The following is a 12,113-nucleotide window of genomic DNA, read 5'->3' as shown; positions in this document are numbered from 1 at the left end:
AAGACTGCTCTTGGTGGAAAGATACCTGCTGCAACTTTGTCTCCGTGATCTTACAAGATTCTGCAACTCAGTGGCCGTAGATTCTCTGAGTCAGCACGGACTCTGCATGCATCCAAGCAAGAAGGAATCTCCCTTGGAGTGAATGAGTTACTTCCCTGCACCCGCAGGCACTTCAGTCTTGGCTACTGGTTTGCTGAGTCTGCTGTCCCACTGACACTTCCCAGGTCTGCAACACAGGTGGTAGTTTGTTAGCTCTCCAGAGGCCTGTCCAGTCTTCCCAGCAACTTGGAAAGCTGCACTCCCTCTCCAGCCGACTTGAACTGCATCTCTGTGCATTGCATTTGTTTGTCATTGCCAAGGGTTGTTGAGCCTGATCGCTGAAGATCTTCGAGCTCCAAGAAGCCCCAGCCTCCAGCATTGCACAGCTTCAAGCATGACGCCCTGCCTGCATCCTCTGCACTGTGGGCCTCCATCGTCTGTGTGATGCTGAGGCTTCCCTGCGACTCCCTGTGCCTGCTGCCTAGGGGTTCTCGAGATGGCACTAATCATTCCTGCTGGCTCTCCTACATGTTGAGGGCCAACCTTGACTTACCCTTGCTGGATTAGTCCCCCAGGCCTTGCTGGTTTTCAACCAAACTTATTTCCCTTTGACCCGACTGTAGAAGCTGCCAGGGCTTGTTGGTGGTCCTGCCGGCCATTGACCTTCCTGCATTCTTCATCCATCATGGGTCAGCCCGTGGACAGCTCCTGTGCTCCTGCATCATTGCCTAGGTTCCACAGCTGCTTCACCAAGACCGTCGTGCTACAGCAAGTACCTCTGAGCATTGTGCTCCTGCTCCTCCTGGACACCTACGGGTGGTTTGGATTCTGTCCCCAATGCTTTCAGCTACTTCTTGTCTAAAATCCTAGTTTGGGTTCCACCATCCTGCTCCAAGAGTTGTTGTAGTCATTGGACTTCCAAGACCCTCCATTGGCTTATACGGGTGGACTCAACACCACTTTGCCCCTATGCACCTGGGCGCCCTGGTGCAGGTATCGTGCTTCCCTGGGTATTCACGGGTGGGGTGGCTCTTCAACCACCCATGATCACAATGGTGTCCTCTGGGTCCTTTGGGAGGTGTCCTGAAACAAGAAAATACCAACCACAACTTACCCCATGCTGTCCTATAGACGCCTGACCCGGTGTAACCTCTCTGCACCCGGGTATCTTGGGGTCCCTAGCTACTCCCTTTTGGTGATACCTTGCTTGCCTGGGCTTATCCATCCTTGGGTATCAGTCTTGTTCTGTTTTTTTCCTTACATACCACTCTCTTAGTATATGGTTTGGCTCCCTATATGACCCCATGTATTTTTCTAAGCTACTTACATGTTATTGAAGTATTTCTTGTGTGTATTTGATATCTCCGGGTAGGAGATATACCAAGTTAGTTCTTAGTGTTATGTAAATGAATACTAAAGTATTTTTCTAAACAATTGTGTGAAAGCTTGCAGACTGTGTTAAATGCACCCGCTTTATACCCTCCTGAATAAGTCTTAGCTGCTCTCCATAGCTACCCTTTGAGAGCTTTGGTTATCAGGGACCTAAACACTATCACTAAGGGTTGCCTGGACTCAGAACACAGTGCCTCACCATAGGTGGACACTATATACTGAGCCAGCCTCCTTCAGACATGACATCTCCTTCGGTGACCATAAGCCTTGAATTTGTAGATGATCCATGTGGGCTCCCCACCCATATAGCGAAGCATCTGTCACTATGATCTGAGAAGGAACCTGTTGGTGAAAAGGCATTCCTTGTAGCAGATTGGCAGGGGAACACCACCAATTGAGTGAATGTTTTGCATGGAGGGACAGTTCGATCCTGTCGTCCCAATCACCATTTAACTGATTCCATTTGTCCTTGTGGCATTCTTGGAGAGGCTGCATGTGGGGACGGGCATTTGCAGTGAGGAAGATGCAGGAGGCCATCGAACCAAGGAGGGAAGAGACCGTCCTCCCTTTGGGATGAGATGCTGTCATAAGAAAGATACATTTCTGAAGGATCGATAAGCGTCACCCCTCCGAAGGACACACTTTTGATTTAATGGTGTTGATGGAGGCTCCCAGATATTGCAAAGTTTGAACCGGGACTGGCTGTGACTTGCTGTGATTAAAATGAAGCCCCAAGCATAGGAGGATATTGCATGTCCAGTTGAAATGAAGCTGTGCTTCTTGAAAAGTTGACGCCTTTATGTGCCAATAGTCTAGCTATGGATAGACGAAGACCTGGCGTTTCCTGGGGTTGACAATCACAACTGCAATGCAGTTCTAGACTGTTCTGGGTGCTGATTTTAAACCAAACAGTAGTATTTGGTGTTGATAGTGGTCCTGCCCCACCACAAACCTCAAGAATTTCCAATATTTCTTTGCACTTTGGATGTGAAAATAAGCATCTTAGAGGTCAATGGAGCAGAGCCAATCCACTTGGAGGAGTTGGGGATAGATATAATGTAAAGCCAGCATCTGCAACTGTTTTTCCTTCGGAATCCATTTGTTGGCAAATTTCAGATCGAGAAAGGGTCGAATTGGTTCTTGCCTTTTTCTGTACCAGAAAACATCTGGAATGAATGCCTGTTCCCCATCGATGTTGAGGAATAGCCTCCACCGCTTGTTTTTGAAGCAAGATGTTGACTTTTGATCTTAGCATCGTCAGATGGTGATTGGATGGTTTTGGTGGTATGGCCGGAGAAGGACTTGTGAACTTGGGACAGTATCCATGCCGAAAAATATTCAGTACCCAGGTGTGTTTTGCTATATCTTGCCACTCAGCTAGAAAATGTGAAATACTTCTCCCTACCGGAGTGGGTAATAGAAGAGAGAGAAGGAACAATAAACGCTTTGTGCCTGTGGTAGACTTGCTGGCTGTTGAGAGGCTTTTCCCCTAGGCTGCCTTTGCTGCTGTGTATAGGGGTTTCTGTTTTTGCTGCTGTCACTCTTGATGCCATGAAGGGGTTTGAACCCTCTGAGGGTTGTATCACCTCTGGTAAGGCCTAAATACATGATTTTCTTTGTTCCTTGGGCCTCTTCAGGCCGACCGCCTTCAGGATGTCCATTTCGGCTTTCATTTGAGCCATTTCATTGTCCAGGTGGCTGCCAAAATAGGGTAGAAACAGAAAATGACAGATTTAAGATCCATTATTGTGATTTCGGCTTCAAAAATGTGAGACGGAGCCAAGCATGTCTGCAGAGGGCACATCATGGCAATATTCATGAACTGCTAGGACAGGGGAATCAGCAGCCTCACTTATTATCTGGTTTGAGACCATCAAACCCTCGTACACTATTTCTAGGAAATCCTCCTGTTTGTCTCTGTGCAGATCTTTGGCAAACTTCTGGACAGATTCCCACAATGCTCATCTGAGAAGAGCAGCTGTACATGCTGCTTTAATGGAAGTGACAGCAGTGCTGCATGCTTTGCGGCCCACCTCCTTATCTGGTGAAACTGAGGAGGCAGGAGTAGTAACATGGTGTTTTTTTTCACTACTAGTATAACTACAGCGTCTGGAGGAGAGTCAAACGCAGGAAGAGTGGATGCTGCTCAAAAGGTTTGTACCTCTTTTGCAGCCTCGAGGGAGCAGACTTGACTGAGGCCGGCATCAAAAAGAGTCCCATGGCGGTTCTAAGATTACTGGTACTAGAGAAAGGAGTGGTCTGGACGCTGTGCATTGGTGAAGCACCTCGAATATCACTGATGTCAAAGGTATAGGCACCAACATGTGGATATTGAATTTGCTGTACCTCTCACTAAGACCTCATGAAAGGTGGTAATATCGTCTACCGGGGAGACTCTTTGTGGTGGAGAGTCTGTAAGGGTAGGCGGGTAGCATCCTCTAGATGTGGCAGGTGAATTCCTGGAGTGATGGTGAGATCGTGACCGTGATCTGGATCTATGTGACCGGAGGTGAGGATGATGACGTCTTGACGACAAATTTTGTGACCTATGGTGGCTGTGGTGAGAACGATGGTGCATTCTGGAATGCAATCTTGGCCTTGGATGAGGTGGATCCGGAATAGGTGTTGGCGCATTTGGAATTGGTGCTGAAGGCAGAGGAGGTGACCGAAGTGGTGAAGACGGAAGTGGAGGAGGTGGAGTTGGTGAAGGACATACTGGCAAGACTATAGGTGTAGATGGAGAGTACATCCTGGAATAGTCAGACCCTTGTGACAAAGAAATGCATCTTTTCTTCCTTTGGGATATCCTGGACATCGACATGCTCCTTGATTGTCGACTGCCACTATATTTTGGCATGTTTGCGTATTTTGCTTTGAATATGACAAAAGTTTATTTGAAGGAGAAAATGGTTTTACTGAATGTCATCTATTTTTATATAATATATACAGATCATTATGAAAGGGTGAGCCATCATGCATTCTAGTTCCAAGTCATCGACATTCCCTGGATTATAAGACATTGCATGCCTTTTGTGCTGACAAACACATCATTGGACATTACAAATTTGAATAGAAAATCAAGTAGGATGTGCTAGGCTTCATTTGGCAGGTAAAGTAGGGGGAATTAAAGCACTCAATGACACCTAATTTAAAAAATCTATTTGCAGAAACAAAACATATGATCCACTGCAGACTTAGGTGTTGCCTGTGGTTGCTAGTCAATCTTACCTATACTTGATGGAGAATGGAAGATAGTTGAACTGTAATAGACCTGCCCCTCTCTTGCTTGCCTCACTTACCTCATAGCAGCACAATCCTGCAGATCATGGAGCAAGGAGTGAACCCTCTCCTGTGGTCCATCCACCTCATTGTAGTTAACAGATCCATGAAGTAGAAGAGCCTGGCCAGCCTCCTCCAGCTGTTTTGCAAGATTCTGATAAACCTCGATTTCACGCTCTGTAGCCTATAAAAGAATAAAGCAAAATGGCAGCAATAGAACCCTGTGATAAGGATTATGCATAATATGATAAAAGGCATTGTTAGAAAAAGGAAGTGTGTGCCAATGGTTAGAGAAGATAAAAGATACTTTAAGTATATAAATTAGCTTTGGAAGCTAAGTAATCAATGGATTTTGGAAATCAGTCTGCTCAGAAAATACAGGTCCCCAAAAAAGGTTCCAAAAACTGGATGTCGTAAGTATAACTTAAATCTTTCAAAAGACTTTGATCAACACAATAGCCAAAAACTTCACAGCCTGTTCACTAGAAGTGATAACATTTAAAGTTAACTGGCTAGTGACTGACTCCTATGGGCATCAATTCACTAAAATGCGAGATGTAGCGGACGTGGCTTTATGCACTCTTTAACCCTAGGATCATCACAACATTCATCCCTTGTCCCATACTGCATCATCGGCCTCCTCTCTGCTGCCGAGGGGTTTGCGGAAGGACGATGAGTGGAAACTCAGACAGTAAATTGGGCTCAAGAGCCCTGATTATTACCTGTTCCTGCTGCTGCCTTTGTGCTACTGACATCTTAAGTGGGAATGGAAGTCCTGGGGATATATAAGGGTAAAACGGAAGTAGCTGGCAATCATCTTGTATTGCCTATGTTGTCAGTATGGGAGCCTTTGAAATGTAACCTGATGGGCTTCTTCAGACACTAAAACCTGCCCCTATAATTTAATTTCATCTAAAACTATGGCTGACTATCTATGAGACTTTATATGAGCACAAAGGCTTAAACAAACCAGGGTCATACTAGATAACCAAGAAGGGATCAAGCAAGGGAATTCACTTTCCCGGATGCATTATTTCAAACATATGCAAATCACATGGAATCCCTACAATACTGCCTCAAATTCACTAGTCTACAGTGATGCATTTGATACGTACCTAGATCCTTTGATACATACCTAAACCGCTTATGAGACATCTTGAGTAAAATATAAATAAACGTACACTAATCACATGTTGAAAAGACATGAAAAATAACTGAAAAAATGTGGTTACTGCACCGTAAAAGCATGCAAATAAATTGTAGGATAGATGAAATCATAAACATTCTATAATATAGGTTAATATTTTATTTACCAGCTTTAGTTGTTAATTCAACATGTATGAAAAAGGTAAAGTGATATACTCATGTGTTATAAAGCTTTTAATTATCGTTATCGAAATAGTAATGTGTGTAGAGAATTAATTAAATCTAATGTGATTTAGATAATTTTACGTTGATATTGAAGGCAGCCATTCTCAATTTCATCATTTGCATACGTGAAATTGTGCACCAAATGTGAAAAGAGAAAAACTAGTGTTGCATACCCATATTTAGCGCAATTGTTGTGAAACCTCAATATTATGTAAAAAATGTGAAACTATATTAAGATATTATGATTTGAAATAATTTTACTCGTTAGTACTTTGAAAATGCAGTAATATGCCATAGTTATATGTGATCTTTGCAATTCCACAAATAACACATTCTGAGTGCTTATAAGTTGGAAGGATTTTTGAATAATGATTCCCCCTATGAAATGCATATTTCCATTACTTTATATTCTACATATTTTAACCTAACTTTATTATAGGCCTGCATGTTTTTTCTCCAACTTTACTTTGTCATACACTTGCTAGAAGTCTCCTCAAACTTTCAATGTGAAGTGAAAAGGAGTTTTATTTGGAGAGATCTCACTAGCTTATAAGGACTATTTGCAACAAAAGTTGTTACTTTGGGAACATATGTTAGGGGAAACTGTCCTCCTAAACTCACTTGTGTACCTGTTGCTAAAGGGTCTTTGTTTGGAGGTTTACATAAACCGGATGATCTGACAAATTACGTGATCTGCACCACCTCTTCGAATAAGAAATGCGTTACTTACCTGTAACAGCAGTTATCGAGTATTGGTGTCTTTCATAGATTCACATGCCTGAATCATTCACCGTCGTCGAGACGGGAGCCTCCGGTACATAAAAAAGTAATGTCCTATAGACATACATAGAGAAAAAGGGCCTAAGGGCCTCCCCTTAGTAGCCTTTCTTTGTCCTTATGTAAAAAGGACCAAACTTTCACAGTCAGCCAATCAGCTCCGACCTCCCTCTAGAACCTTCCTGGGAGGAGCCTCAGTCCCTCAGATTTTCTTACGCACCCAGCTAGGTTGGCGTAATACAGTCCGAGAGGGAAGTGAGTCCTTCCAGGGGAGGCGGGAGGGTTGCATGTGAATCTATGAAAGACACCAATACTGGATAACTGCTGTTACAGGTAAGTAACGCATTTCTTATCCAGTATTAGGGGTGTCTTTCATAGATTCACATGCCTGAATCAGAATAGCTAGCAATCATAGGAGCACATTTGTAAAGTAAAGTTGCTCTGTCGTCATGTTAGACAATGCATATAATATCATACAACATGGAGACAGCATAGATAGAATATCACCAGAGCAAGAATGTGCATACCTGGATGGCGGGATGTAGGAAGGCTCACCTTACTGAAAGAGATGGCGAAGCACCGCCTGGCCCACTGCCGCATCCTTCTGGAGTTCGATATCCAGGCAGTAGTGTCTGGAGAAGGTGTGTGGTGGCTTCCAGGTCGCCGCTCTGCAGATGTCCAGGATCGGCACTCCAGCGAACAGTGCTGCTGACGTGGACATCGCCCTTGTGGAATGAGCAGTGACATGCTCGTTCAAAGGCCGGCCGGCCTTGTCGTGGCAGAATGAAATCACAGAGGAGATCCATCTGGAGATGCTTTGCTTCGTGAGAGGCAGGCCCATTCTCGGTCTGCTGTATGCCACGAACAGTTGTGAAGATTTCCTGAGAGCCTTAGTCTTGTCCAGGTAGAACTTTAGGCATCTCATAAGGTCCAAAGAATGCAGCGACCGTTCCGCTGCTGTGGAAGGGTTGGCAAAGAAGGACTTAAGGACTATTGGTTCATTGAGATGAAAGTCCGAAGGTACTTTTGGAATGAATTTAGGGTTTGGTCTCAGTATCACCCTGTCCTGTCTGAATTGCATATATGGTTCCTGAATGGACAAAGCTTGCAGCTCGCTAACTCTTCTGGCAGATGTTAGAGCGAGCAAGAGTGCTGTTTTCCATGAGATGTGTTTAATAGATGCCCGATGAATGGGCTCAAACGGATGACGCATGAGTTGGTTGAGTACCAAATTAAGCTGCCATGTAGGAGGGACTTTCCGAGGCCTCGGAAAGGATCTGTAGAGTCCCTTCAGGAATTGCTTGACTAGCCGACTGGACCACAGAGAAGGCCCTGTGACAGTTCTGGTGAACCTCGAGATAGCCGCTAGGTGAACCTTAATGGACGCATGTGCCAGTCCCGACTGAGCCAAATGCAGGAGGTATGGTAATATCTGTTCAGGGGTGATGGTAAGGGGCCGCAGGTCCCGGTCCGAACACCAAATGCAGAACCTCTTCCATTTAAGAGTGTAGGTTTTGTTCGTACTGTCCGCCCTTGCTTTAGCTAATACATCCCTGCAGTTCTGTGGGATATTCAGGCCACCGAACTCTCTGTGCTCAGGAGCCAGGCCGATAATTTGAGCGATTGAAGGTTCGGGTGCTGTACTTGCCCGTTGGACATCGTCAGGAGGTTCGGGTGCTGTTTCAGGTGAACCGGTGATCTGATGGAGAGTCGAAGCAGATCCGAGAACCAGTGTTGCCTCGGCCAGAACGGGGCAATTAGGATCAGGGTACAGGGCTCCGCCTTCATCTTCCTGAGGAGCCTCGGGATCATCGGGAATGGAGGAAAAGCGTATGCAAAGGCGCTGAACCATCCGATGGAAAATGCATTTCCTAGAGACCCTTGTTGGGGATGCCAACTTGCGTAGCTTGGGCATTTGGCGTTCCCCTTGGTGGCAAACAGGTCTATGTTCGGGACTCCCCATTGAGAGAAGATGTGAGTCAGAGCGCTGTCGCATAATTCCCACTCGTGGGAGAGGGATTTTTGCCTGCTGAGGGCGTCCGCGATGGTATTGTCCTTTCCGGGTACATATTCCGCTTTGAGCGGGATTCCGTGCAGCACTAGCCAGTTCCAGATCTTTTGCGATTCGCGTGAGAGAGAGAGCGAACGCGTTCCCCCTTGTTTGTTGAGATAGTGCATCGTCGTGGTGTTGTCTGTCCTGACGAGCACCGGGGAGTTCTGGATGCGTGGCAAGAAGGCCTGGAGAGCCAGATACACGGCTCTCAGCTCTAAAAGGTTTATATGGAGCAATTTTTCCTGAGTGTCCCATTTGCCGCTGATCTGAAGGTCCTGGAGAACAGCGCCCCATCCCTCTAGGGAGGCGTCTGTGGTTATCACCAGAGGTGATGCTGGAAGGAGAAACGGCAACCCTACGGTTAGATTCTTGCGACGTTTCCACCATTCCAGACCTTTGGACATTTTTGGTGTGATCCGAATAATGTCTTCAAATGAGCCAGTACTTTGAGTCCATTGGCTTGTGAGTGCTTCCTGCAATGGGCGCATCCTGAGTCTGCAGTGCGGGATGAGGAGTATGCAGGAAGACATCATCCCTAGGAGGGAGGTGTAAGTCCGAACTTTTAGGTGTGTCTTTGCTGCCACCGCCGTGGCCAGAGACAAGATCTTGTCTGTCCTCTCCTTCGAGGGGAAGGCTCTTGTGCACTTTGTGTCCAAGGTGGCCCCTAGGAAGGTAATTTTCGTTGTGGGGACCATGCAGGATTTTTTGAGATTGAGCGTTAATCCCAGCCTCTGACAAAGATTGATGCAGGCGTTGAAGGATTCGGCTGCGTCTACAGGTGAGGGTGCTTTCACCAGCCAATCGTCTAGGTAGGGGAAGACTTGGTGACCCAGTTGACGCAGGAAGGCTGCCACCGGTGCAAGGCATTTCGTGAAAATCCGCGGCGCGGACTTGAGGCCGAACGGCAGGACTTTGAACTGATAGTGACGGCCCGCCACCTCGAACCTCAGGAATTTCCGGTGACTTCTGAGGATGGGGATGTGGTAGTAGGCATCCTGGAGATCTAAGGATGTCATGAAATCTCAATCTCCTCTTTCTAGAATGCCCAGAATTTCTTGAATCGTCACCATACTGAACGATTGGCTCCGTAGGAAGGCGTTGAGCGCCCGGAGATCCAGGATGGGCCTCCACTTGTTCTCTTTCTGTTGAACAAGAAAGAAGTGGGAGTAAAATCCCTTCCCCTTTGAGGATGCTGGCACTCTTTCGATTGCTCCCTTTTGTAGCATTATCGAAAGTTCCTTGAGAAGCAGGCGCAGGTGTTTGTGCATCCGTCTGCGTGGAGGTGTATTGGGAGGGATGGAGGTGAATTCGAGAGAATGGCCGAATCTAATAATTTGAAGAACCCACCGGTCCGTGGTGATGTACTGCCAATTGGTGAGGAAATGGGTCAGTTTTCCTCCAATTTGAAAGGATGGAGAGGGTGGTTGGACTGGCTGGAGTAATCGGTCACTGGCGGCCGCCAGCGCCCCTCTTGGTATTTTTTCCTCTGTAGTTAGATCTTCCAAACGAAGATTGGCGGCCTTGTTGCTGTTTGTGTTGGTATTGGCCTTTGTTATTGTATGAATACGAGGACCTGTTCTAATAGGAACCTCTATAAGAGGACTGACCTCTGGACCTGTTGCCTCGAAAGGACTGGTTTCTGGACTGCAGAGTGCCCAGTGCCCTTGCCGTGTCGGTGTCCTTCTTAATGGTCTGCAGTGCCTCGTCGATTTTTTCCCCAAAAAGGTGTTGTCCGTCGAAGGGCATGTCCAGAACCTTCGATTGCACTTCCTGGCGGAATGATGTCACTCTCAGCCACCCTTGACGTCGTAGGACTGCAGCCCCCGCAAGCTGACGGAAGCCTGTCATGGCTGCGTCGATAGCACAGTCAATTAGTTCCGCCGCCGAAGATTGACCTTCCACCAGGAGAGCCTTTACCTCACCCTGGACTGTGTCAGGCAGTTCCTTCACGTAAGGGGCTATGTCCTCCCAGAGTTGGAGATTGTAACGTCCCAACAAGGCAATGGAGTTGGCCACTTTGATGGTCATGGCCGATGTGGTTGTGAAGCGTTTTCCAATCGTGTCAAGTTTCCTGCCTTCCTTGTCCGGGGGAGCGGACAGTGGGGAGGAAGGGTTACGGGAGTGTTTCTGGGCCGCCTGTGTCACCACCGAGTCTGGTTTGGGGTGACCATTGAGGCAAGCTGCCGCAGTAAGTGGGGCTCTGTATTTCTTGTCTAGGCGTGGAACAACCGCCGGTACAGAAGCAGGTGTCAGCATTAATTTCTTTCCTTGTTCCCACAAGAACTCTATAATCGGAATATATTTAGTGGACTTTTATGTCTGTTCTTTGAAATCGTGCAAGAAGCAGTCCGTTTCAGTTGATTCCACAGCCATATGGAATCTCTTCGCTGCCCTCTCCACAAGTTTATGGAAGCCGGCAATGTCCACAGGCGGGGAGTCCGCTTGACGTGGTTGTGGTGAAGCTGGGGATGATGCCACATATTCATCCTCTTCATCTTGGTCCGAGTGGTCCGAGTGTATCTCCTGGACCTCTCCTTCCTCTAATTCCTCCTCATCCTCCTCTTCGTCTGAAGAGACCACCACCTGAGGCTGGACGTCATGGTGGGTTTGAGGGTGAGGGTGAGTTTGTTTTGGGGCGGACACTGGTACTTGGACTGTAGGTGTCTGATTCCCCTTGTCCTCAGGCGCATGGACCGCAGGCGCTTGACTGCCTCTGTCCGCATCCGGAAAGCGTTGTTTGTAATCCTGTACAAGGAATCTCAAGTCATTGACAAGGGTCGCCGGTAAGCATATCATGGGGGTGACGTCCGTGCGCACGCTAGTATGGACCGAGTGTTCCTGACAGGTGAAGTCTTCCTGTTCTTCATCAGTGCTTTGGCATTTGATATTAAGGTCCGAGACCGAAGTAGCGGGATCCAGGTGTTCATCCTCTTCGGATTCCTCACTTTGGAAGATTTCCTGAGGTGGCTGCGTTTCCACTTTGCTCGGAGTTGTTGTTTCCGGGGTAATTTGCAGTTTGTTAGGCTTGCCAGAGCCTGTCGTCGTCGAGGGAGCCGTCGACGGCGGCAGCATGAGGGTCGATACTTCCACCAGTTTCGATTTTTTTCCATGGTTCACACAGTGCCAACTTCGACGACGAGTCTTCCGTCGACGGTGGTGTCGTCGTCGAGTCTTTCGTCGATGGAGTTTTCGCCGTCGACGA

The 12,113-nt window shown here is 47.0% G+C and overlaps 1 protein-coding gene across 1 annotated transcript in view; it reads right to left on the bottom strand.

The window, feature by feature from the left end:
• The window catches only part of SPTBN5 (spectrin beta, non-erythrocytic 5), a 2,284,272-nt gene that overhangs the window by 1,411,180 nt on the left and 860,979 nt on the right, over positions 1-12,113 (bottom strand). The window contains exon 29 of the mRNA XM_086937224.1: positions 4,731-4,894. Coding sequence (XP_086793350.1) covers positions 4,731-4,894 — 164 coding nt within the window. The remainder of the gene's footprint in view (positions 1-4,730; positions 4,895-12,113) is intronic.

This window comes from Lissotriton vulgaris, chromosome 9 (assembly GCF_964263255.1).
Source record: "Lissotriton vulgaris chromosome 9, aLisVul1.2, whole genome shotgun sequence".
Taxonomy (NCBI): domain Eukaryota; kingdom Metazoa; phylum Chordata; class Amphibia; order Caudata; family Salamandridae; genus Lissotriton; species Lissotriton vulgaris.
This window is presented reverse-complemented; position numbering and strand designations above follow the sequence as displayed.